At 52.3% G+C, this 26,466-nt stretch overlaps 1 protein-coding gene across 1 annotated transcript; it reads left to right on the forward strand.

Annotated features, from left to right (window-relative positions):
- Positions 1 to 3,597: 3,597 nt before the first annotated feature.
- Positions 3,598 to 25,433, forward strand: LOC133510918 (metabotropic glycine receptor-like). The gene is made up of 13 exons (XM_061839412.1): positions 3,598 to 4,325; positions 5,678 to 5,783; positions 12,589 to 12,691; positions 13,667 to 13,869; positions 14,584 to 14,652; positions 16,939 to 17,048; positions 17,474 to 17,712; positions 19,292 to 19,430; positions 19,813 to 19,918; positions 21,881 to 22,027; positions 22,738 to 22,969; positions 23,708 to 24,267; positions 24,342 to 25,433. The coding sequence occupies exons 1-13, from the start codon at positions 3,598 to 3,600 to the stop codon at positions 25,302 to 25,304; spliced, it is 3,705 nt and encodes a 1,234-aa protein (XP_061695396.1). The 3' UTR covers positions 25,305 to 25,433.
- Positions 25,434 to 26,466: the final 1,033 nt, after the last annotated feature.

Genomic DNA, 26,466 nt, shown 5'->3' on the forward strand with positions numbered 1-26,466 from the left:
TTGGGGGGGGGGAGAAAAAGCGAATGAAAAGACTTACTTAAGACTTCGAGAGGCAAACTCCTAGCTTGAATAAGCCAAACACTTCCGGTGTCGTCACAAGTAGGAGCGTTCAGGGTACCGTTCTGCTGTCGGAAATATTCCATTCGCTTTGACAGATCCCCCAAGCAGATTTGGCAATATTTCAAAATCAACGACGCGTTATTCGTGGATTGTTTGAAAATGTCAACGTCAACGTCTATTAGCTTGCCCTGTTTACATTATAATAAACTTGACATTTAAAGAGGGGGAAAACCCCTCCAGAGGGCAGCAAAGCTTCAATTATTGTTGCTCGATGTATTTGGGTGGGGGTGAACGATGAGCAATCTTGACGATGGAAAATTACATTGCGCCGAGTTGCGTTTAAGTGGAATAAAGTATCTTCCGATATGTTGATTTGGCTTATTTTTGGCTTTCAACCTCGCAGTCCACCAATTAGTTCTTATGCAAGTGCGGGACCAAATCAAACGTTTTTTTTTTTCCTATCGTCATAAGTGGTTTCTAGCTAATTTAGATCAGTACTCTCGCGACCCTTGTGAGGATAAGCGGTTCACATAATGGATGGGGCCGTAGAGCAGAATAGAATGGAATGGAATAGCCAAGGAAATCCGAAGATGTGCAGCGTCACCCATCCATTCATTTTCCAATGGGCTTATCTTGGAGTGCTGCCGGCTGCCTTTGGGCAAAAGACAAAGCGTGCACTTCTTGGCCGCATGGAGACCAAACATTCAAACCAGCGACTGCATGTAGAATGTCTGTGATTACTTCTGCTGAAAGTAATTGAGGCGTAATTGGGATTACAATTAGAGCTCAGGATGTTGTAACTTATGCTGCGGGGATTTTTGACTAAATTCGGGAAGTGTAAGAGAAAAATAAAATAATGGCTGATCCAGAAAGGAAAGAATATCATCATCCTTGTGAGCCACAGCTGTTGATTTTACACCTGGAAAGTAAATGCGCATAAAGACACGCCAAGCACTCAAATCTTGGGTCCGAGCGAGTCAGGACGGCTGGCGGCTCGCTCGCACGGAGCCAACTTGTGAGGCCTGCAGATGAAGAAGCAAACGACGCTGAAATATTCATGAGGCGAGAAGACGATGAAATCAAATCGAAGCCTCGCCAGCACTCATCTCACGCGGAGAGGAGAGAAGATGACGCGTCGCTCGTCGGCTTCGCCTGCTTCACGCGTCATCTCCACTTGAGTTTTCGCTCACCGTAAACGGGACGTCCGGTGGGGTCACGGCCGAGCAGATTTCCGTCTTGGTTGTCGGTTGGAGTCGGGGCAGCGGTGCCGTCGTCGCCTACGACTGGCGCCGCGCGCGACGACGGCCTCGGCGTCAACCTGGGCGTCGCGACGGCCATTTTCTGTTTCATGCGTGTTGACCACCGTTGCTAAGCCGAAGACGATTTCACAGTCGAGCAACCCTCGCCCCCCCCCCCCCAACATCTGTCAATGTAACATCAAAACGAGACAAATTTGAATGAATGAATGCCATGTCTTATCATACAAAACTGTACAGTGAAACTGGAGAGCCTCTTCTGCATTAGTGCATACAACACAAAAGCAAAATACATAAAAATAAGAATCAAAATAAATGCAAATCACAAAAGAGAGGCGTAAAAGGGAATGCATCAAAAGTATTGCTCAAGATATTGAAATCAGGTGTGCCTTGACATTAATAACGCAGCTAGAGGAAAGATAAAAGTTCAGGGTGGTGATCAGTTCTGTTCCTCCTGAAGTCCACTCCACAACCATCTCCTTTGTTTTTATGGTGTTCAGTGCCAGATTGTTTTCTGTGCACCGGTTTGTGAGCATCTGGACTTCGTCTCCGTTGGGTGCCTCGTCTCCCTTTGAGATCGGCCCGACCACTGTTGAGTCATCAGCGAATTCGACCTGTCATCTCATTGTTGTGGACTGACGCGGAACGGGTGGGGGCTCAGCACGCAGCCCTGTGGTGAGCCGGTGCTCAGTGTACGGGTGGAGGAAAGGTCAGGGGTCTATCTGTCAAGAGGTCCCTGATCCAGGTACACGCGAGAGGAGGCAGGCATCATCAGAACGTCGGGAATAATTGTATTAAAGGCTGAGCTGTAATCCACAAAGAGGAGGCACTGGAGCACCTGAGTGGCACCGAAAAGATTGAAAGTGAGCAAAGAAGCAGTTGAGCTCCCCTGCCAATGACTCGCTTGTGGATCCCGGTGTTGCATCACCGGCTCTGAAGTTTGTGAGCCTCTGTTGACCCTGCCGTACCTCCAGCAAGATGAGACTCTATTCTTCCTCCTGTGGTCCAGTTTGGTATTCTTTGAAAGCTGTAAAGAGCTCTGGCACCTGACCAGAAGGCAGTGTCGCAGGTCCCGAGTGTCATAACCGGAACAGGGAACGGGGAGTCGAATCAGAAGCAACAGGCTTACGGTGCTGGTCGGGGAACGGGCGGAGGTCGCCACGCAGGAGTTCGGAGTCAGAAATGCGGAAGTGCGGCAACGAAGCATGGATGGCGACGATCTGGCAAAGACGGACCGTCCGCCGGGTCCTGTATGTTTAACTATTGCAGGCGAGGCGCAGGTGTGGGCGGACCTGCACAGCCGGGGCTGGATCGGCAGGACCACGACGCAAAAGGTCCCGTACTTTCAAAAAAATCGTAGCTGTTCATTAATATCTCCAAAATAGTGCCGTTTATTTTGCTGCCTGCTATGGTGAGAATGCAAAATGGCTGTTTCGTCCTCGCACTTCAGCTCACAGATCAACAACATCATGAGGCTTTATTAAAGCTGAAGACAGCTGGAGTAACAAAGAAGCACCTTTTGGAGAAGAAGGGGGGGGGGGAAGCAAAACATAAACCCTTTCGACGTTAAGATGCACACGGAAAAGGAGATACACCCGCAGGTGTCAATCCAAAACGTAATCAACATCTTCAACAGTTCATGAAACTTCATTTCAAGCTTGAAAAGCATAACTTTCGGATTTTGGGATGAACAACAAATGGCAATGATGGAAAGGCTCACAAAATGAATTGATTTTCAAAATGAAATCCATTTTTTTTTTTTTCTTCCCTCCCCTGAAGCATCAAGGAATGACGGTGCGGCAGAACTGACTTCATTTCGTCAGGTGATAAAACGTCAATTCGAGGATTCCAGTCGGCGGATTTTGCTTCTCCTTTCAGAACCGGAGAGCTCCGGTCCGTCCCCACGCCCCGCCCACCTCCGGCACACTGGCGGTGAGAAAGGACCGCGCGCGCGCGCGCGCGCGCACAGTCGTGGGTGGCTTCGGGCGACACCTCGGTTGGCTCACTGCTGTTTGTTCGTCGAGCGGAACTTGAAGAACAATTTCTCCCCTCCTCTGACATGAGGCGGACGGATCGAGGAGCAGTCACGAGGGGACCCTGAGCGCGATGAAGAGTGGCCAAACGCCGGCGGCCGGATCGTCATCGTGCGGGGCGCATCCTCTTGTTTGTGCTCTTGAAATCTGAGAGGCGGTTGCTTAGGCTGCAAACACGTTTTCCTCGCTGTCCCCGAAGAAGAGGAAAGAGGAGGAGGAGGAGGAGGAGGAGGAGGAGGAGGAAGAGAATGGCTCTCCTCGTCCTGCTTCTGCAAACGGGGCTAGTTTGGGGCTCCAACTACGGCTACGTGGAGTGGTCGGAAAACCACCGAGACGAGAAGCCTTGGGTGCTGAGCACCACCCAAAGCGTCGACACCACCGAGCGAGCGGTCCTGGCGCACAAAATCGAGGAGGACCTCCCGAGGGTGGTGACCGCCTTCCTCCACAGCGGCGACCCGTCGGCGCTGAGGGGGGTCAAGTGCTCGCGCAGGTACGAGCTGAGCAGCCTGCGAGGCGGCCCGCACGTCGCCTCGCACTACTCGCTGCACGCCGTCCTGGAGAGCGTCACGCGCGCCGCCAACTTTCTCAACAGCGTCCTGCAGGCCAACAGCTCGCGAGGGGACAGCTCGCAGCGAGACCTTCGTTGGTATCGCGCGCTGGTTCGGACCGTGCTCGAGGGCGACCCCAAAATCCACAGGGCCGCCCTGAGCGTCGGCGGGGACTCGCACGTCCTGCTGCAGGCGACCAGGAGCGACAAGGAGGTGCTGCTCCGGGAGAGCGCGAGCCCCGATCAGTCCGACTGGGTCAACGGAAGGGGACCGGACCCCTCGACCGGAGTTCACCTTCTGGACAAGAAGCAGATCCGCTGGTCTGCGCCGTACCTGGAGTGCGACCGCGGGGCTTTCGTGCCCTTTTGGCTTCTCACCTTGTCTGCCGACTTCTACGGACGCCAGAGGGATTCGACCCTCGAATTCAGGTGAGAAAACATTGCTGCGGGGTGTTCAGACACCAGAGAACCGTCAACTTGACGCCAGTCAACCCAGAGTGTCCGTCCGCACGTCACTTAATTTAAAAAAAAACAAGGTCCGAAAACCTTCCGTCTTTCTAATGAATGCACAATAAATATCAGAATGCTATCCGTAGGCCCGGGCACGTGCACACATAGAACCCAAGCGGTGCTCAAGCGCCTGCCTCCTTGAATAAATATTTGCTGGTGGCTCTCAACCTTTTCTAGTGGAACTTTTTGATTGTAACCCGAGGACAGCCTGACTTTAAGACACCTCATTAAAATGCAGTCATACGATCGCTAGAAGTGTCACGGGATCTTTTTCGGAGGCAATTTTATTTTCACCGAGCCCTGGTTGAGAAACACTTCCCTAATGGTGACGCGTCACGACGACCCGCAGCAGTTTGCCGACGAAAAGGAAGCCTCGGCGCACCCGGCGCAGCCCGATTTGCGGTTGAAGCTCCACCGCTTGGAGCCTTCCCTCCTCATCTTCTCGCTTGGGCTGCAAACTGTGAGAAGGTTTCTAAAAATAGACGCTCAATCCTTTCTTCATATTCTCGTAAAATTTCCCCTACTGTCTGCAGAGGCCATTTTTAAGCCAACAATTCACGCCGCAGTCCATGAAGACGTCGTGACAGTGACGGATGGAGATGTCGCTGTCACATCTCGCTGATTTTCTTTTTCCTTTTTTTCCCCCAGCGTTGTGTCTGGCGCCGTACTCGGGTGTGGAAACGTTCTCGTTTGTTCCACTTGCACGCTGGCAGATGGAGGCAGCGGGTGTCGGGCTCGTCTGCGGCCGCACTCAAGAGAAAAGGAGGAGGTCCAATTTCTAACCAACCAACTAACCAACCAACCGACCAACCGAGCGAGCCTTTTTGGAACACGTTTTAGAACTTGGGTGCAACGATCAAGGCCTGGGTTTTTAGAGTTTTTGTTCAGGACAGCGTTTAACAGCGCATTTACTTTGTTTGCCGTCCACCGTTACCCTCCCCCCCCCCCCCCCAAAAAAAAAAAAAGTTGGTTTCAATCCTTTTTAAAGTGCCACTGAGCAAAGCCCCCAAAACGGCTCGCGTGTTCGACACGCGGCAGAGAGGACTAACGTTAACGAGCCCGACAAATTTGCATCCATCCATTAGCCTGAGCCGCTTATCCTCAAAAAGGTGGCAGGAGTGCCGGAGCCAATCCCAGCTATCTCCGGGCGGGAGGCGGGGGTCGCCAGCCAATCACAAAGCGCATATGAACAGCCAATCGTCGCTTCACTTGTGGAAAACTTGACCCGCTTTTCAGCGTAGCGCATTGCTAACGTTCGCTCGTTTCCGCAGGGGCGCCGTCCGCGTGGACGTCAACCTGCAGGACGCGGACATCGACCAGTGCTCCGACAGCGGCTGGTTTGCCGGGACCCATCGCTGCAATCTTACCAGTATGGAAGTACGTGCTGATCTTTTTACACATTTTAAAAAAAAAAAAAAAAACTATCTGAAAACTATTTGTTCATTTATTTGGTTATAATCTTTGACGTCTTTCTAATCAGGTTTGTCAGATAATTTGGGTCGGAAATGCCCAGGATGTCCTTCTTGGGAGGCCCGAATGCCAATGTGGGTTGTCGCCATGCCCCCACAAATGCTCAAGATTAATCTCAAGAATTCAGTTCTCCGTTGTTCTTCGTATTTGCACATGTTCAGCACTTGCCTTCAATCATATTTCATCTCCTGTATTTAGTCAGATAACGGAAATCCCTTCAGAGGGGATTGTGAGTCTATAAATGTGAATTTGACCAGAGAAGCAGAATTTTCTATGAAGTGTCAATATTCCCTGTTGAGTCTTGTGCGGCTTTGCGGTTTTTGCGGGAGTATCTTTGGAAGAAGGCGTGACCCCGTTCCACGTTTTATCACCCGGTTTGCTCCTTTTGCTCTTCCTCCGCCGATGACGACGCAGTGATTCAGCGGCAACTTACTCATCACTGGTGTTAATCTTTTTCAGAGTAGAAACGTAGGAGGCGACATCCGAGACTTCAAAATTGAAACATGGCCGAAGATTTACACTGACAATGGCGTGAATTTGACTTTGCCCCGCCGACGATTTCGTTTTGTAACGTAACGCAAGCGGGCAAGTGATTTGTTTTCAGCCGGGATTCGTGAGGACGCGCCGCTGCACGCGGCGTTTCACCGCTCAGGTGGCCCCGACCGAATGAGCTCGGACCCTGAAAGCAAAATCTGATCATATTTTCATGATTAGTGGAGCCGTTAACTTTGATCTGAAGACGTCATCCTCTGTTTTCCGGTACCCGTCAATTATGGAAACAGAGGCCGAAATGTCATCTCAATGAGACGTGCGCCTCGCTGCTTGCAAAGCTGCGACGTGCCACCCGAGGCTAACCGCTAAAAATAAACTCATCCTCCGTTTCGGCTCTCGCGCTCGCAGGGCTGCTTTGGAGATGCGGATTAGCTCGCTATCTTGGGGGATCCGCTTTCGGGTCTTTTCACGTTTTGGGTTGTTCTCGCTGGTGCCGCTCTTGTGTCCCCGCCGCCTTGCTTCTGCGGTCTCTTCCGTCCAACGGCCTGAACGGGATGATTTTCCTAGTCCGGAAAGGTGAGCCGCCCGAGTACCGCGTGAGTACCACGTGAGTACCGCAGTGACAGTGACGGAGATTACATATGAGACAGGTCAGTTCAGAACACTGCAGTAGCAGTCGTAGAGGAATAAAAGTTGTGAATAATCTGACCATGACGCAACACTTTTGTGCAAAGGATGCAGAGTCCTCTGGCATTTCGAGCCGTTCGAAAAGCCTCCTGGAGCGACGGTCCGGCGCAATGACCATTGGGCAAAGGGTGCCAAGGCTTCACTTGAAAGTGATAAACACGCGACAAATGTTGCAGATGCTACTCAGGAACGAGAGGCGACTATTGGTCAACAACCGATGGTGCGAATGGTGCAGATGGTGCAGCGTGGTGGTGAGACGACCACAGTCAGTGCACGAGGAATGTATAATAATATATAAAAAAAATAATTGGACAGGCAGAATGTAAAAGACAAAAGCCAGAGAAAAATTGAATGAGAAGTTAGCTTTTTAAGAAGTTAATTGCATGAGGCAATAAGCTGTTGGAACGTCTGCGAGTTTTGGTAGCGCCTGGAAGAACTGCTGGCCGAGATGGAGGCGGCGGTTCCGAGAGGACTTTGCCAGCCCTTGTCTTCGTTCTGACAACACGCAAGTCCTCAAGGGTGGGGAGGGTGGTGCTGACAATCCTTTCAGCAGTGCCTGGAAGAACTGCTGGCCTAGATGGAGGCGGCGGTTCCGAGAGGACTTTGCCAGCCCTTGTCTTCGTTCTGACAACACGCAAGTCCTCAAGGGTGGGGAGGGTGGTGCTGACAAGCCTTTCAGCAGTGCCTGGAAGAACTGCTGGCCTAGATGGAGGCGGCGGTTCCGAGAGGACTTTGCCAGCCCTTGTCTTCGTTCTGACAACACGCAAGTCCTCAAGGGTGGGGAGGGTGGGGCTGACAATCCTTTCAGCAGTGATTTGATTGTCCGTTGCAGTCGGAGTTTGTGCTTTTTTGTGGCAGCCCCAAAGCAAACTGTGATGGAGGTACAACAGTACTGATTCGATGAACTGCCTCAACAGTTCTCGCGAGAGGAAGTATATCGTCAGTTGGGCTTTTTTTTGTTTTTGGGATGGAGTTGATGTTTGTCTCCCACTTCAGGTCCTGCGAGACTGGAATTCCCAGGAACTTGAAGGTCTCAAGGCAGATGTGGTGAAGGACGCCTCCTGAGGTCCACCATCATCTCCACGTTGAAACGCATCCTTTGCAGAAATTCAACGCTCATTTCTCCAAAACATCCTGAAGTTGAGTCTCAGAGGGTGGATTCATTTTTTTGTCCCCCCCCCCCCCCTCCCTCAACGCGACGGAGCACCTGACCTTTGCACTCCATTTGAGGCGCGTCGCTCGGGCGCAGTTCCACCACGTCAATTAACGCCTCTGGACGAGAAAGTGTGATTTCGCTTCTCCCTTGAGACGCGGAACCTCATTGAAGTGCCAGCTCAGTCAATTCTTCTGGTTCGCTGCATTCGGGCAAGCCGCAAACCCGCCACGACGCCCCAGAAAAGCGTTTCTGGGGAAACTTTCCTTGGGGTCATTTGTTGTGTTGGAGATCCCAAAATGTTCTTTTCTTTTTTTCCATCCTGTCTTTGCAGAGGGGACTGCAACAGTTTTTAGGGTTGAGGCTGCTACAGGGGGAGAAAGAAAAGCTTCTCCCTCTCTTTCTTCTTGGTTTTTTGGTTTTGTTTTTTTGGCTGGGGGAATTTTACCAGCCTCGCCGCTGGGGTTATGTCGTCTGTCACGGAGAACAAAATGAACATGCTGCACTCATTTAATAAGACACACCAAAACCATTTTTGGATTGGATTTGCTCTGCTTTGTGTTAGTACGTGTTGACGACTTCAGCGGGCGCCACTCGTGTACTGACAACATCACGGTCGCCAGTCGATGGATTGGTCAGAAAATGCGGTTTTGTTCACTACGGGCATCTTTGTTCATTTATTAATGCCGGCCCCGAATGGCGAAATGCTCTCAAAACCGTGCAAGCAGGTAACAGGATGTTAGCCTCGTCTCGGTTGCGACATTCAACACTGAGTGGGGAGATTTGTAAGCACACCAAGAGGAGTTCAGTCCGCGACTTTTGGCGGTTTTGGTGGTGCCCGGTGAGCTTTTTGGCTTCCTCGGCTCAACGCCGGAACACGAACGTGCGTAGCATCAGTGACGCGAGCGGGACAGCTGGAGGTTAGCTGCCATTTCTGCGGCACGTGAGATCTTCTCGACTTGTTGTTTGTTGAGTTGTTTTTACGTCTTTGTTCCGGCAAAGGTTGGGGAGGTCACAAGTGTCACGCGCGCATTTGTAGATTTACGGATGCGTAAGCCATCGGGGTGGCCTCTTGCGCGATTGCTCCCGCAATTGTACGACAGCTTGGTGATGAGGGACTGGATGCAAACGTTCTGGCTTTTCTGTCGCGTGTGAGCGTGGGCGGGGGCGTGCGGCGTTTGTTGTCTCGGCCCAATCCCGAAAAGGTGTCACCGGAGATAAAGGCCCTCACAAGCCCAGCGCCGCTAATGAGTGCAAACCGCCATGACAGCCAAAGAGGGCTGTTGCCCACTCAGCGCTTGCCGCCTCGCTTTCTGTTGCCATGATGACTGCTTGCGCACCAATTTCCTTGGCTCGTTTTTGTCTGCGGTTATCGCGCTCTCCTTTGCGCGTGATCTTCTCCAATATTCTTACTGCGTTTTCTGGAGGCCGACGAACTCCTCAGAAAAGACAAGAGACGAGCGGGACTTTATTTCTCCGTCCGTCAGCGTGTTCTTCCCTTCGCAATCGCAGCTTTTGCTAACGTGTTTGCGTAGAGTCGCTAAAACGTCCTCCGGCACGAATCCAGAACGCGGCTGTCGGCCACGGCGCGGCAAGAACGGCGATCATCCGAAGCAATCAAAGGAAGACAGGACCGATTGATTCAACGGCACGTCGGGCGCGATATCGCTTTCATGCCTTTGATATCCAACAGATGAACTCGAAAAGAATCGAAGGAAAGAGACAAGAGTGCGGCCTCCGTGGCGGCGGAAAGGCTGCGAAACAGGATTTGCGGCAAAACGACAAAGAATTCGTCTTACGCGCACATCAAAGCAGGATTTGGAAATGAGGAATCTTTGTTGGAGACAAAACAAACAACTGTTCAAGGATTACGCGCCATGATTGATGCTTCCACCTTTTGTTTGTTTGGTGTCACGCGAAATGTTCCAATGGTGGCTCCGTAAAGGTTGGAAGTCGTCCCGTTGCTCCCACAAAACCAACACAAAAAAAAAAAGATCTTCAAGATGCCGCCTCGCTCATCTGTCGGGTTGGAAAGATCAATGCATCCGTCCGTTTTCGGAGCCGCTCATCCTCACGAGGGTCGCGGGAGCGCCGGAGCCAATCCCGGCTGTCATCGGGCAGGAGGCGGGGTTGCACCCTCAACCGGTCGCCGGCCAATCGCAGGGCGCACGGAGACGGACAACAGTGGCACCCGCGATCACACCTCCTGTTTTGGGGATGCGGGAGCAAAGCGGAGAAAAGCCCCACAGACACCCGGAGAACCTTAGAAAGTCCACACAGGAGGGGGCCGGGATTTGAGCCCGCAACCGTCAGACAGATGTGCTAACCAGTTGCGCCACCATTGTGTTATTATCGTGATCATTTATGTTGCATTGTATGATTTTTAATTGACAATACAATGAACAAAACGCATCTCAACTTTGTCGATAAAAGTAAAAGCAATGCTTCATGCTCCTTCGTAATAATGTCCAAAGAAGAAAGCAACTGAAAACAAACAACAACAACAAAAAAAATGTCATTTTCAAGTCATGGGTGGAAAGCTGATTTTTCGATGCCTTTTGGACTTTTGTCCATGAGTTTGTGTTTTGAATTTGTATCCTCCCTTTTTAAAGCTTTTTCCAATTTTGCCAATTTTTTTTTTAATCATTTGAAATGTGCAACATCTTTCTAATAGTTTGAGTAGTTCTTTCATGTGCTAAAATAATTTTTCACAGTAACCGACGCTCTTAACACGCACATCCCAGTAAAAATAACCCGTCTATTCATTCATGCCGCGTCCCGCGCTCTGTATTAAATACAAACATAATGCAACACGGACTGTCGGCGTCGCATTGCGTCATCAAATTGGCTGATTTGCCTTTTCGAAGTTTTGGAACGGACCTAAATGTGCATTCCGGCCGAGGATAGTCCAGTGTGTTCATCTGAAAAGAGTTTCCTGGCCCCTCCCATCTCGATTTTCCCTGGAGCTTTAAGGAAATATGCATTTGGAAAAGTATCCAAGCGTGTGAATGTGATCTGAGTCTGCTGATTCGAAGTAAGCTCTGAAGGACTTCTTCTTCTTCTTCTTCTTCTTCTTCTCATTTTGTCTCCGTACAAAATGCTGAGACTGCTTCCTTTTGAACCCGGGGGGACACGCGACCAAAATCCTTTGACTGAACTCTTGCGCAACCCGGTGTCAGCCGGGCAAATTCCAAAGTTTTCAAACTCATCCTTCCTTCGTTCCTTCGTTCCAGCCGTTCCTGGTCTGCACGAGAATCGCTGAGAGGACAAGTCGGGACCCGCAGTGAAGCGATACAGTACGTCGAGCGAGCCGGCGTGTATAAATTTAGTCGGCCACATCATCGTCCCCGCACAGGAGGACTGCAGTATTTATGAACGTTGGTGCCACATTTATTGCGAGCGCGTGCCTGCGACTCGCGCATTCAAGCTCACGTGCGTGTTTGGGATCCAGATGCCGCGGAAACCCGAGCTGCCTTTTATGCGGAAGCTGCAATTGTGCAAACAAGCCCTGATTCTCAATTTAGATCCAAATTAGTGTCCCCGTTACTTGGCAAAGCTCCGTGATTTCCCCGGAGAGCGGCCGTCTTTACAGCCGCAGACTTTTGCAAGTGCATCGAAATATCCAAGGTGGGGTGGGGGGCGACCTAATCCGTTCGGATGCTCCCCGAGGCGGATGCCTGGTCCCCCCCCACCCCCCGCCCCCCGACCCACGACCCTCCACCCCTACGCTGGAAGTGAGAATGTTGCTAACCTCAAGTCCGGGTCACTTGGCGTTTGCAAAAGTCAATAAACGTAACGACCACATCTGACATTTGACAGCACCCTACGCATATAATTGCTCTTGTTCACGTCCACCGCCGACACACATCACCGCAAAATAGAAGCAGCCCATTCTTGCGGCTTTTCTTTGGACCTGAGGCTCCGACGGCCGGTCAGAGACACCGAACGGGCCTGATGCGGTCCACGGGCCGTACTTTGCATCACGGTCCTGAAAAATTGAGTTCGTTCTCTGCCTTCAGCCAAAAAAAAAAAAAAAAAGCCAAAGAACCACCACCACTAAAATATGTCATATTTGGAATGCTTTTCTGCAGTGAGACCTCCGTCGCACTTTGGCCATCGGTCGTTTTTCCGAACTCCGGGCCGTCGAGCGCTCGCACCGATGGTGACATTTTGTTGTTTCGTTCGTCTCGCGTGAATGAAGGGCTCTGAAAAGCTCTTTCATCTTGCGCGTCAGCTGTCCTTTTCCAACACTCCTTGCTCCCGTCGCGTGGCCATCGGTCCCTCTGCTTCCTCGAGGTTATTGTCACCCGACCGCCGGCGCCTCGACGCGTTTCCACCGAAAGCGCCGTCAGCCTTTGCCTGTGTTTTGTCGCCCGACAGTGCTCGCCCATCGCCGGCCACGGATTTGTGCTGGACAAATACAAGTGCCGATGCAGGAGAGGATTTTACCACCCGAGCCGTGCGGCGCCCGACGGCTTTCAAAGTAGGTTACAAATCTTCCTTTGCTGTTCCAGTAGCTGCAGGTCACGCTTCTGTGAGCAAACTGCTCCTTTAATCCGTGTTTGGCGTTCTCCTTCCGACACCGAAGGGAGGGACATCCTCGGGTTTAGGAAGTCCAGAAATTCCGGACCCGGTCGTTCCTGATCCGGCTGCTGCGGAACAGAAACCTCGGAGCGGCATCTCTTTCTGTCGCAGACGGAATGATCGGCAAAGGCGGCGCAAACAGCTCCGACGTTTCAGTCCAAGTCTCTGGTTGAGCTTTTGTGCACGCTTGGGATTGTAAAAATCGTCGTCATCTTGAAAACGCCAAAGTGGTCTCGTTCTTCGGGCCTTCATTTACTCAACTTCAGAAGATGACCTGCTTTTTTTTTTTTTTTTTACCGGGGCTAAGAGATTTCTTTCGACGGCATTTGTACAAACACGTTGAAAAATATTCCCCGCGGATGATGCAGTTGTGATGTATTCTCTCATCAATGGAACGCATCTCATCCTGCTCCATCACTTTTCTTTCGATTGTTTTTCAGGTTATGCCCGAGTTGTGCCGCCTCCATTTGATTTGAATCGGCTCTTAAAGTCGTTGCCGCTAAATTTCTCTCTCTTTGGTGTCCTTTTAGTCCTTCCTGAAGCGTTTCGGGCCTTCGGTGCCCTTCAGCCGTGTCGGCAGCTCGGGCGCTTCCCGTGTAGCAAAGGCGGCCCATTTCCAGTCTTCCAGTCCTGGTCTTTTTTCTTATGAGCAGCGAGCAATTTCTGTATATTTCTTGTACGTTCAGATACGCTGGAAGTGCAATCCGGGAGAACGGACCGGATCGAGCCACTCGGGCTCCCTCACCATACCTCAGTCTCCCGAATGAAATCTTTGTCCTTCTTTTTTTTTTGCACGGTTCTAATCCGCTCGTTCGAAGCGACCGAATGAAACGAATCGGGCCGAGCGTCTGACCTCGGCCTCTTGCGTCGGCAGCTGCGGACCGAGGCGCCGGCGAAGACGACCCTTCCGACGGGTGCCTCCCCTGCCGGGCGGGCTGCGCCTACTGCAGGGACGACACCCCCTGCCTGGCCCGCCGCGACGGCGGCCTGCGGCTGGCCGCCGCCTCCTTCCAAAGTCTGTGCGTGCTGCTGGACTTGGCCGGCATGGTGGCGCTCTACCACGTCAGGAGAAGGAAGGTAAGCGGACGGACCGCCGCTGACCTACTTTTGTACGTAACTTTGGATTGACATCTACGCATATACGCAAACGCTCAAGCATCTTGACTGACCTTCCTTCTTCCACACGTACATGCGGAAATGAAGTCCTCGTATGAATGTACATCGGTTGCACGTCATTCAAAATTTGGTGATCCAAAATGTTCCCCCACTTTAATCACGTGCAACAGATGTACAGTACATGTTCAAATTGAGTAAAGGTAAAGGATGCTTTCTACTTGCTATACGTAGCAAGCAGTCCCTTCAAATACTAAAACGTGCTCGGCTCTTCCTACCTACTGTAAATATTTCATCTCCGTGCCAAGCGATTCGTGTCCTCGGTAGTAGTTCCGTCCGTCCGTCCGTCCGTCCCCAAAGCAACTTGCCGACATCGCTCCGCCTTTCCTGCCAATGCGGCAAGCGCGCATCGAACAGTTTTTGCACAGCCGACTTTCCAGTGACGAATCTTCCTTGCCGCCGACTTGAACCCTTTTACTTATCCAAGTGCTTAGCAACCCGGTCCAGGTACCGAGCCACAGATCCACCGAACGTACCCGACCTTCATCCTGCCGTCCGCCGACCTTCGCACCCCGACAGTCTATTGCGTGGCCGCCGAGTAATGTGAATGCACTTTGTGCCACACGACGCGCCAAGTATTGCTTCTGACAAGCCAACCGTGTCTTTGCTCGTGTTCAGAGTATCCGCACGTCGGGCTTCATCCTGCTGGAGGCCATCTTGCTGGGGGCTCTGCTGCTCTACTTCCCCGTAAGTAGACGTCATTTCCGCCACTCTGCTGCTGCTGCTTCTTTCCGTTATTTGCCCAAAATGGGAGTGTCGGTGCGGTTTCGAACGTGCGCACGGCCTCTCACTGTTTTCACGTCGACATTGAGAAAACACCGCTGGATGCTTTGATGCGGTCGAGCGGCGACTTCATGGAAAAAACGTGGGACAAACGTGCAAACAAGAAATAATTCCGCGAAATTGGGATTGCATTTATTATTTTACGCTAGACTTCCTCATAACCAGCCGTGCAATCTTTTAAAAGGGAACACAAGCAAGTGAAAACGAGCACATTTGGCCTCGGTTGCAGATCTTGAATCTCAGCTCGATTTGATGAAGCAAGAAAAGTAAAGTCGAGGCAAGTCTGTCGTCTTCTGGACGGATTCGGATTCATGCAGCAATTGATCGTGTCACGTCTGTCAGAATTCAGAATTGTAGTTGTCGTCGCCCTTTGCATTCCAATTCTGCCGTCTGGCCTTTCGGATGCTTTGGCGGTATTTGACCACCACGATGACCACGACTGGAAGCAGATGCAGTCGTAAAGCGCCAATGTCAGACGTTATTGCCGCAGGAGACAAATGCTCATCACAGACACCGTCACACACTCCGCTACGGTAAATGCAAAGGACTTGAGAACGTGTCAAAGCGTCGCCAACGCCTCAATTGCGTCGGTGTGCATCGTTCGAAATCACTTTTAAGCCTGTGAGAACTCCGCAGGCCCGGTCAAACTGAGTGAAAACTGGGGATTCTCTCCCTTCACATGAATCCCGAAGTCCAAAATGTGTGCTTGAGATTTACTCGTTTTTAATTCTTGAAACAAAACCAAAAAAAAGAGCTTCAGATACAAGAGGTGTGCTTCTTTTTCCTGGTTGTGTTTTTTACTGGCGCCGGATTGGACTTTGCATCCATCCGTTCTGCTCCCCACTTGCATAAAAGATACCAAAAATAGCTTCCACTCTGGTAGGCGCCCAAGCGGGAGGGCGCTCCTTTTTCTCCACTTGCTATCGTCTCGAGAGCTTTTGGGAATATCTTCGACGTCCCCCCCCCCCCCAGGTTCCGCTTTTCATCTCACCTTGATGTTTGCGGCTTCCCCGCTCGTACGGTTGTACAAAAAGAAGGAATCTTTTGTTTCTTATCGGCTGCCGTCGCGAGCGTCCTCAGCCGAGCGCGGCGCAGCTGCACCGTTCGGGCGCTCGATGCATTTTTCAAAAGTCCATCAAGTTCGAGCGCCGCTAGTTTTAAAAATACACTACATCTGCTGATTAATTGATGCGGCAGGCACGCTTGGTCGGCCGCGGAGCGCAGAGGGCCACCGTTGACTCGGCAGAGGGAGGTAGCGCCTCCGAAAGGCCGCGACGCCGTTTGTCCGCTCGACTCTCCAGTTGACAGAATGCCTTTAAAAGGCTGGAAAGATTTCGTACTTTGCCGGCGTTGGCCGCGGAGCGGTCTCGTCGGGCCTGCTATTTGTAGAGGCGATTGATTGGCCGGGCGAGGCGCGAAGGACGGCAGCCGTGAGCTGGAAGCAGGGCTCCGGGCGTCCTCTGTGGAGCTCACAAGTTCTCCTCGTTCCTGCGTTAGTCCTCTCGAGGTACTCGGCTTCCCTGCCACACAGCAACAAGTTGCTTCGTAGGTCCAGGGGAAACCTCCATTTCCCATCGGTGGGAGTGCGATTGCGAACGATATTCTCTACGTATGTGCAAAGCCGTTGGCAGCTGACCGGTTCAGGGTGCGCCCTGCCTCTCGCTCAAAGTCAGCCGGGAGAGGCTCCGGTCCAAATGCGACCCCAGTGCGGATACACGGAAACTCAAAATGGTTCGACGGCAGGTACGAGGAGGTCGTGAGGACCTCGCGACAAAACTCATTTGCCAAGCACAAAGCAGCGCTCAGAACATTTCGAGAAAGACGTCTGGTGTATTTATCCGTCCGTTTCCAACACCGTTCGTCCCGGTTGGGTTGGCGGCACGCCGGAGCCGAGACCACGCCCTGAACCGGTCGCCGGTCGGTCGCGGAGCACACGTAGACGCCGTCGCTGAGTGGGAACTGAACTCAAGTCAGGCGAGTGGGCCACTACCGCTCTGATTTGTTGTATTTATTGGCCCTCAAATCAAGTTATTGATTTTACATGTGGTCCTCCGTCACTAGAAAAAAAAATCCAAATGTCCGTCTGTACTTTTGTATACGTTGTATTATGTATCACTGTTTAATCTGATGTGTTTTTTTTTTTGTTTTTTTTCTTGAATGGTGCGGACTGTGCGTCGTACTCGTGCGCAGGTTCTGATCCTGTACTTCCACCCCAGCGTGTTCCGCTGCATACTCCTGCGATGGGTTCGCCTGCTGGGTTTCGCCATCATGTACGGCACCGTCGTCCTCAAGCTGTACAGGTGGGTTAACCCTCCCCGTCTCCTTTTTTTGGCCGACGTTCGGCCGCCAGACGAAGTCTAAGCTCAGACGCAGATGCAAGAGGTCACCTCGCTCGGTAAAAGGAGCAATTTGAGCATCTCCCGAAGAGCCCCCGGGGGGGCCTCTTGCATGTCTGCCAGTCCTCTCCAACTCCGTGTGTCTTCGCAATGTCCGCGTTTTGGGGACGGGGGGGGGGGGGGGGGGGGTCGCACATTTTGTTCCTTTTCCGTTGATGCGTTAACATCGTGTGCATCAGTGAGCAAATAGCAAAATCCTTATAAATAAAATTTGAAGTCCTCCTTGAACAAATAATCTCAAGATCTCACAAAACGTGAAATCAGAACCGAGCATCACCCATAACAGAAGAACGTAAACCCTCGCCGTGTTGTCTTCTCGCTCCGTGCAGAGTGCTGAAGGTGTTCTTGTCACGTACGGCGCAAAGGACGCCTTACATGACCAGCTGGCGGGTCCTGAGGATGCTGACCGTAATCCTGTTGGCGGTGTTGTGGTTTCTGGTGGCCTGGACGTCGGCGGTGTGCCAGAACCCCGAGCCGAGTCGGGCCTTGATCGCGGCCGGCCTCTCGTCGGAGGGGCTGCAGTTTAGCGTGTGCCTGCTGGACCGCTGGGACTACATGATGGCGCTCGGTGAGTGAGTGAGTGAGTTCAAAGCGCCGGCGGAAAAACGACCGGCGGCTTCGGCATCAGTACAGTCGACTGCGACAAGGTGTGGCAGACCTGAAGCGCAACAAATCCATGTCAGCGAAACAGAGAGGCCAGACAATTACCGTAATTGTGATACGCACAAATAAACAGAATGGGAATCAGCTTCATTGGCCAAAACCGTAACAACACACAAGGGATTTGTCTCATTTCAATACATATTTGAAATGTACAAGCGGACAGAAGCGGCCAAAATGAGTTTCCTCCGCAGGGTGTCCGGGCTCTCCCTTAGAGAACGGGTGAGGGGCTCGGTGTCGAGCCGCTGCTCCTCCGCATCGAGAGGAGGTGGCCGGGGCATCCGATTCCGATGCCTCCTGGGCGCCTCCCCGGTCAAGTGTTCAGGGCAAGAGACTCTGAGGATGACCCAGAGCACGCCGCAGAGACGACGTCTCTTGGCTGGCTTGGGAACGCCTCGGAACACCTGCAAGAAGTGGCTGGGGAAAGGGAAGTCTGGGTATCCCTGCTGAGGCCACCTCACCCGCGACCCGACCGGGAAAGGCAGTAGATGGATGGATGGATGGATGGATGGATAGATGGATTTGAATGGTGGGGAAAGAACTCTGTTTGTTAGTGTCTGTGCCTTAAAGGGGCGGGGCCTGGGAGGCTCGAGCCTAACGTCAACGAGACTAGCGTGTGAGTTTTCGGGCGTGAGCTGTGGCCAACAGCAGCTCGTGCGAGTTTGTGCTTTCCTGTTCACCTGGCATTCTATAAATGGCTTAAAAGTGTATCGGCGATTTCATGGCCACGAATGTCAAGATGCGAGGACAACGAACGGCACGATCGACTGGCAAGCCGCCGCTCGCCCGATGCCACCCACGACGGGAAACGGCCGCAACGAGGACGAACGGAAACAGCAGCCAAGTCTCGTCGTTTTCCTCCAAAAAGCACGGCCTTGGCAAAATGTCAGAAGGTGGGTCGGCCTCGTCGAGAGAGCAAAGAGGAGAAGAAGCCACTGCAGATGGAATCCGCTGTTAAATACAGTACAACAATCTCGCCGTATTTGTACGCGCTTAGCGTGTGTGCAGGCCAGGAAACGAGAGAGGCTGCCAGTTGCCACGGCAACCAGACGGCACTCGCTCGTGTCTTGAGGCGACCCTTCGAACGGGGAGCTTGTTTGAAAACCGATTTGGCCTTTGTTGTAATACTGCCAACGAGGGGACACTCGTGGGTCTCAAAAGAAACTTTGGGGGTTTTTGGGGTTTTTTTTTTTGCAACTTGCAAGGCAACAATCATCTTGAGAATATCAGCAGTGAACGAGCACTTCTTTGATTTGTCACGCTCGGAATCCGCTGAGCCGTCCTGAGACTACGGAGTCGAACTATTTATGGATTCATAGAGCCGAAGCTCGGAAAAAGAACTGTTGGATTTCCCCCCCCGATTTGTCTTGTGTAAAGCACAAATCGAGACCTAATGTGTAAGTTGGTATGTTGCGCTTTTGTCGTCTTCAACTTCGACTAAGCCCTTCCTTTTTGAAAATGATTCTTGTTTTTTTTTTGCTTCCCAGCGGAGTTGCTGTTCCTGCTGTGGGGCGTCTACCTGTGCTACGCCGTCCGGACAATTCACTCGGCCTTCCACGAGCCGCGCTACATGACGGTGGCCGTCTACAACGAGCTCCTCCTGTCGGCCGTCTTCCACCTCATCAGGTCAGCGCGAAAAACTGGAACCGAACCGCACAAGGAAGAAAACGACACAGCTGGACTTGCTTGCTCTTCGTCGCTTCGGAGTCTAACTGTTAATGCCGGAAATCGCAATTTCCAGTAAAATTGTACATCGATCCGATCGTAATGATCGGGAAAAGACCAAGCTGAACAACGGACGAACGGGACACTGGACAGTCGTGTTTTATTTCCGGTCAGTGCGGGCGGACGGGGAACCAGGCCGGCGCCGCCGCTGTCGCAGTCGCCTCCGTCACCGTCGCGGCCGTAGTTTCCCGGCAACTTTCAGACCAGCCCTCTGCTCGTTTTGCGTTTGAGTTTCAACTTTGACAGCACGCTTGAAGAGAATCTTTGCGTTGCGTTGCTGCAGGTTCTCTGTGGCGCCGGGCCTTCACCCCGACTGGATGCTGATGCTGATCTTCGCTCACACTCATCTAACCGTCACCGTGACTGTGGGAGTTCTTCTCGTTCCGAAGGTATCCCCCTCCATTATCTGAAGTTCACGAGGCCTCCCCACCTCCGGGTCAGTGGATTGTTCAAAGCTGGAAGAAAATAGTTTGCAGAATCCTTGGTTCCCTGCCCAAAGTCTAAAGACCTTGCGGATCAACACAATGACCGATGCGGGACCACAGCAGGTCATCAATCGTCTTTTGCAGGTGTGACAGGACCAATCTGAAAGATACGCTCGCGAAAAGTAGAAAGAGGCGCCGCAAAGCTACTCGGCGTTAGTCATGATTGTAATCTGGCAAAGCGCTCCCGCGGGCGTCTTTAGACGCAATGGCGTCTGTCTGATGGGAAACGTTTAATGGTCCCGCTGTGTGATAAAAGCAGAACACCGTCAACGTTGGCGCTTCTTTCGTTGGGTCTTAATGAGGCCGCTCAGACGATGCGCGGCGGGGAGGGCGTTCGGCTCACGCGGCGTGGCCTAAATACTGGAAAGAGCCGGCATGCCTTTCTGGTGACTTTCGCTGCTCGAGCGAAACAAAACAAGACAGCAGGATGGACTCCATTTTTGGGATTCAAGTCATTTCTCAAGCAATTTCAACTTTGAGATTTAGCTCATGTCAAAGCATTTGTAGGAATGGCCCCATATTTTGATTTCAGTGAACTGTGTCACTGCTTATCCGACATTTCCGACGGTTCGCCGGGGCGCTAGTTTAAAGCTGGGACGTCTGGACTTCCCTTTTGCCAGCATCTTCATCCGGCTCTTCCTGGGGGATCCCGATGTAGACTCTCCAGCGTCTGCTGGGTCGTCCCCAGGGTTGTCGGCCAGGCATCCGGATCGGATGTGCCAGCCACCTCATCTGCAGAGGAGCGGCGGCTCTACTCCGTGCTGACCGAGCTTCTCAACCTATCTCGAAGTGAGAGCCTGGACACCCTGCGGAAAAAAACTCATTCTGGCCGCTTGTATGCCGGATCTTGCTTTTTGGGTCACGACTCACAGCTCCCGACTTTAGGGGGGGGGCGTAGATCGACTGGTAAACAGAAAGCGTTACCTTTCGACTTAGCTCCTTCTTTACCACAATGGACGGGAAGTGCGTCCGGATCACAGCAGACGCCGGCACGGATCTTCCTTCACTCGAGACCCCAAGATACTCGGACTCCTCCGGTTGGGGAACATCTCGACCTCACGCACCAGCTCAGGCTGCTTCCCCATCCCCAGAGCCGGCTTCCGTAGCCAGGGACCAGATTGCTAAAGTCTCGGCCTTCAGTCACCGCCCAGCTCACACTGCACATGATCCCTTTGGCCCCTCCCACGAGCGGTGGGCCCACGGGGGTGGGGGGGGGTCGGGGGTACCTACGTTCACATTTCCGGCCGTGCCGGCTTCCAGTTGCTCCTCTGCATTGAGCCCCACCTCCACGCCTGATTCCAGAGAGGGGCCCCGGTGACTTGTGGCCAAGGGAAACTCGATCCATTGATGGTTTTCATCATAGGAAACTCAGAACCAGGCATTGTCTGGTCCCTCACCTACGACTGATTTCTCATGGGTGTGAACCCCCCCAAAAAAACTTAGCTCCTAGGATGATTGGGACACACAAAGCCAGATGAAACGATGGCTTCCAGGAGAGGAACCATTTTCCTGACACTGCAATTTTGCAGGGAAGGAATATATAGAGTAGTTGTTTTTTGTTTTTTTTTTTTTTGAAATGTAATATTCAAAATAAACATTGTCTGTGCCCCCGTGTCTTTATTCTGCAGTAGCGAATCATTGGCAGAAACGTCTCATTTGTCCACATTCAGCAAATTCCGTTTCAGACAGGAAAGCTTTTTTGAAATTTCCGCAGGTCTACCTCCGTCACGTATTTTCTCCGGGAAATGATCGCCCAGCGCGTCTGACCTCAGATGTGTGATTTTGACATCGCAATTACAAGTGGGCCAGAGTTTTCTTTTTGGAAGTGTCTGCTTTTCGTTTTATGGCGTTCTCTATCTGTCTTAGTTTCTCTCCAAAGGGCCTCAGACCCGGGACGATGTCGCCGCTGAGACTTATGAGGAAGAACTGGACATGGGAAGGTCTGCTTCTTACCTCAACAACAGCATCACGTCAGCCTGGAGCGAGCACAGCTTGGATCCCGACGACATTCGGGTGATGAGGCGCACACGTGCTGCTTCAAAATTTAAATGCCCCCGCGGAGAATTCATTTCGGACTGCAGGGATTGAACGCGTGAGCGCGCGTAATCGAACGTTTTGTTTGTCCATCCTTGAGACTTTTGTAAAGTCTTCACCTGAAATGTAGCTAAATGAGATAAATTAAGTGCACTCGGGAAGATGCAGCGTAGCCCGAAAACAGTGCAAATTATATACACAAGAATACCCTAAGTGTGGTCTTTTTACAACGAATGAGAGATGAGAAATGCTCGTTCACGTTTGCAATGTCTCAACCACGTCGTCGGTGCCTTCTTTGGTGGAAAAGCAATCTCGGTTCTTCTCGCCGTTGCTCTGTTGAATGAAGGACTTTGATTCGGTCGCCCATTTTCGACTTGGCTTATCCCGTTGAGGATTCACGGAGAGTCGGAGGCGATCCTGGCCGAATTTGGGCCGAATAGACTTGTGGTGCTCGATCACAGGGCACAAAAAGAGACACAGATGGCCAATCGCTGACCGGGAACTGAACCAAGCGTCCTCGTGGAAGTCAGACGACCGCACCAAATGCAGTTTTCTCATGAGCTAAGCGATCTGATAAAAGCAATCGTTGGGCATTTTTTAGTCATAGGCGTCCAAAACAGTGCAATATGATATACGTGCACTGTGTACAGAAGAATCAGGACTGATCCAGAGTTGCTTTTCTCATTTAGGATGAGTTGAAAAAGCTCTACGCCCAGCTGGAAGTCTACAAACGCAAGAAGATGCTGGCCAACAACCCTCACCTCCAAAAGAAACGCAATTCCAAAAAGGGCCTGGGCCGTACCCTGATGAAAAGAATCGCCGAAATCCCCGAGAGCGTGCACCTGCACCGCCGGTGCAGCCGAGAAGACGGCAGCGAACACGGCACGCTGAGGAGAAACCACACGGAGACGGCTCAGCGCGGTGAGGTCTCTCGCCGCTCCGACTCGACTCCACTTTTTTGCGACGGCGCATCCAAGCTGTGATTATCACAACAATACAATCGGGAAAAAAAATACACGTGGCCATCTTGTTGACCCTCGACGTGTCGAGCGACTACGGGAATGAGTAATCATTTCAACTCCGCACGTGGCGCAACTCCGCACGCAGATAGGTTGGACTCAATTGCGGCCTTTGAAAGTGGCAGCCGCAGCCCACTCGTGCACTGGAAGCGCCTCAGTAGTCCGGCACGGAGACGTCTCTCGAAGCAGAGGACGATGCAAAAAATCCGTCGCTCGATGCTCCGGCGGCGAGCTACAGAATGACTTGACTTGGTGGAAAAAAAAAAACGCCTTCGGCTCAGGCCCCGACATGCACGCGTGAAGATTTTTCCATCCTTAAAAGATTTCTTTACCTGCTACCGACACCACCAGTGAGTAGCCGTAAGTTTCGACAGACCTCCTGACACCAAATCTTCATTTCGCGACCAAAACTGCGTCTGACGAATTGGCAGACACGCCAAATGCCATCATAAAACTTTGATAAATGTGTTCCAGAGTCAATATATTACTTGTTAACAGTCAGCATAACTTTTCCGGTAAGCATAACGATTGTAAATTGAAATGAAAGGGAACAAATGTGATGGCCAGTGAAATGTTTTGCCTTGAACCTGGAACTGAAGTGAGACGTCGAGAATTTGACCCGCTTTCAATCTCCCTTTAGGAAAACCCCAAGAAGATTCACTCAAAAACAAAGTCCTCGGCTTGCAGAAGTCGCTGAGCTACGATCACGTTTGTGAGCAAGACGACGAAACCGCAAGTCGGAGCGGCTCTGCGGCGGGGGACAAAATCACGCCAGCGGGCAACGGCGGAGAGAGTTCTCTTCTGGGTTCTCTCATCGGCCGCAGGCATTGCAAAAAGCAGCCGGAAGCGGCCGGCCCGCCACCCGAGCCGGAACTGGCCCGATCCGCCCAGTCGGTTCCGCTCTTCTGGAAGTCGGCGAGCGTTCACAACTTAACGCACGAAAAGAAACCCGCGCAGCTGCGGACCTCCATCATGCAAAAGTCTCTCAGCGTGATCGCCAGCGCCAAGGAGAAGATGCCGGCGCTCGGCAACAAGACGCAGAGTGCGGAGGACGCCGGCAAAAAAGCTCTGAAGGGGAAGGAGGCCAGGACCCTATCGGAGGTGGACGAAACTCCGGAGCATTATCCCAAAATGATCGTCAGCCAGTCCGTGGACTATTCCAAGACGCCCATGAAGACGACGGGCATCATGAAGCAGCAGGTACCTTGGAAACGGGTGAGACGCCACCAATTGGAACGTTCTCCGCGCTGATTTGTTTTGCTGCTTGATTGCAGGTGAGCGGCAGCCAGCCGTCCATTTGTTCTGAAACCGGCAGGAACTTGTACGACGTGTCTGAAGTTGGTCCCTGGGAGGCGGAGGAGGCTCAGACGCCGTCTGAAGCCAAGACACAGAAGCACGTGTCCATCGCCCCACAGCAAACCGACGCCGGCCGGAGAGGAAGTGGCGCCTCGGGCCTCGGCAAACGTAGTCGCTCTCAGCAGAGGCCGAAAACCGGCCAGTCTCCTTCCAACCGACGGCGCTCCAAGGACGGAGGAGGACAACGGGACGAGAGCAGAGAAACGCGGAAATCTCGCGGGCCCAGGTCGCCTCTGCCCCTCAAGCCGGACGTGAGCGCCTGGGATTTTGATGAGCAGCCCATGCTCGTCGGGCTTTCAGAGTCCATTTCCCCAGAGAGAATCCGGCGTAAAAAGAGCGTCACGCCCACGGACGGGAAGCCCAAGGCGCTCCACTCGGACCACTCCAAGTCCACGGGAAGCCTACTGCAGCCTCCCTCCTCGATGGTTGAGATCTGCCCGTGGGACTACAGCGGCCCGCCCTCACCCAAGCAGGAGAAGACCTCCGGCAGCCCTGCCACGCACAAGAAGAAACGGAAAGCTTCCTGCTCGTCCAATCCTAAAGCCGACAAGGAGAAAGGAAGGGAGAAAACCCGGGAGAGACGGAGCTCCTCCGGCAAGCCGCCGTCGGAGAGAAGGCGTCTTAGCCGGTCATCCGAGTGCGGCGCGCCCGTCTCTGAGCGGCGGAGGAGCTCCGGCAAAAACCCGGAGGGGGCGGAGGTCAGGAGGGCGCAGGGAATCTCGCGGGACGCCCAAGTCTCAAATGGCAGTTTCGCACGGACAAAGACCTCCGGTGACGGCGAGAAAGATCTCCATCACAAAGCCGCAGTCGCCGGCGCTCCCGAAATGGCCGACGTCTGTCCCTGGGACTCGGAGGACCGGGACCCCGCCGAGAGGGCGTGACCGCCGCCGTCGTCGTTTGCCGTTTCCATTCACCACTGAGCAAATCTTCAAATGTTGCCCAAGAAGAACCCAAAAGACGTCAACGTCGCTCCGCGGAAGATAAAAAGGCGTTTGCTGGTGCAAAACTATTTGGTGCACGCCAATGAGTTGCGGTCGCTTTTCACGCAGAGACGGAGCCAGATCCAAAGTGACGGCGCAGGCACGACGTTCGCTCCGGATCGCATCAATTTCACGTCTCCAAAAGTCAGACGTACTCGTCAAATCAGATCCGTGGCATTTGGGGGGGGGGGGGGTTTCTTTTGGGGGGATTTTTCCAATTCGGACCGTCGAATCTTGGACAATCCCGACAATGCATCAATGTGGATTGCTTATTTTGTCGACATTTTTAGGGATGGGGGGGGGTGTGGGCACGGCGCGGCGACGCCGTTGCCAATCGGAATATTTTCCCGCTCGTCTGAGTTGAAGGGAGGGAGTGTAAAAATGTCTGATTTGTGATTTATTCGCACGTGTTTTCCTCAAATTTCGACAAGGAAAAACAAAAATTGGAGGATTCCTTTGACCTCCCAAACAAAGTTTGTTTGAAAAGTCCCCGTCAAGAATCCAGTCACATTTCACAAGTGAAGGTTTTCCATTTGTTCTTATGTCGGACGGTGGCGTTTCTAGACCGATTTTAAATGGGGGGGACGACACACACTTTTAAACAGATTGTCAAAACTGCTTTTATTCATTCGTGCCATTTATTGTTTTTTTTTTGTTTGTTTGTTTTTTCTCACATTCTTTCATTGCGTTCTAAAGCCTGAGCGGCCACCGGGAGCACAAAAGTTCTCCCCCCCGGGTCCACCGGCAGTTCTGCTTATTGGCGTCGAGTCCCACTGACTCTGATGTCGGTGAAAACAAGTTGCTGTTACGCCAAGATTAGACAACGGGATTTTAGCCCCGACATTTGGCCCGATGGACTATCGCGACCGATTTCCCGGACTGGCCCCTTGGGAGATTTCGGTGGCACGACAAAGCTTCTCGTCGAGCAACGATTTGGTCCTGCGAGGCTCAAATGAAAAGTCTTGCACGTTAGGTTTTGTCTTCGAGCGTCCCGCGAAGACCTCGACCAATCAGGATCGCGTATCGCGACGGGCGCTTCGCCTCCCGCGCTCGCCGTTGTCAA

Source organism: Syngnathoides biaculeatus, chromosome 13 (genome assembly GCF_019802595.1).
Source record: "Syngnathoides biaculeatus isolate LvHL_M chromosome 13, ASM1980259v1, whole genome shotgun sequence".
Taxonomy (NCBI): Eukaryota; Metazoa; Chordata; class Actinopteri; order Syngnathiformes; family Syngnathidae; genus Syngnathoides; species Syngnathoides biaculeatus.

What these genes read in the sequence shown, in the direction of transcription:
- LOC133510918 (XM_061839412.1), top strand. Translation starts at nt 3,598, where the DNA reads ATGGCTCTCCTCGTCCTGCTTCTGCAAACGGGGCTAGTTTGGGGCTCC. An exon ending in GGCGCCCGACGGCTTTCAAA is followed by an intron (nt 12,692 to 13,666) that starts GTAGGTTACAAA and finishes TTGCGTCGGCAG; the next exon opens with CTGCGGACCGAGGCGCCGGC. An exon ending in GGACTACATGATGGCGCTCG is followed by an intron (nt 17,713 to 19,291) that starts GTGAGTGAGTGA and finishes TTTGCTTCCCAG; the next exon opens with CGGAGTTGCTGTTCCTGCTG.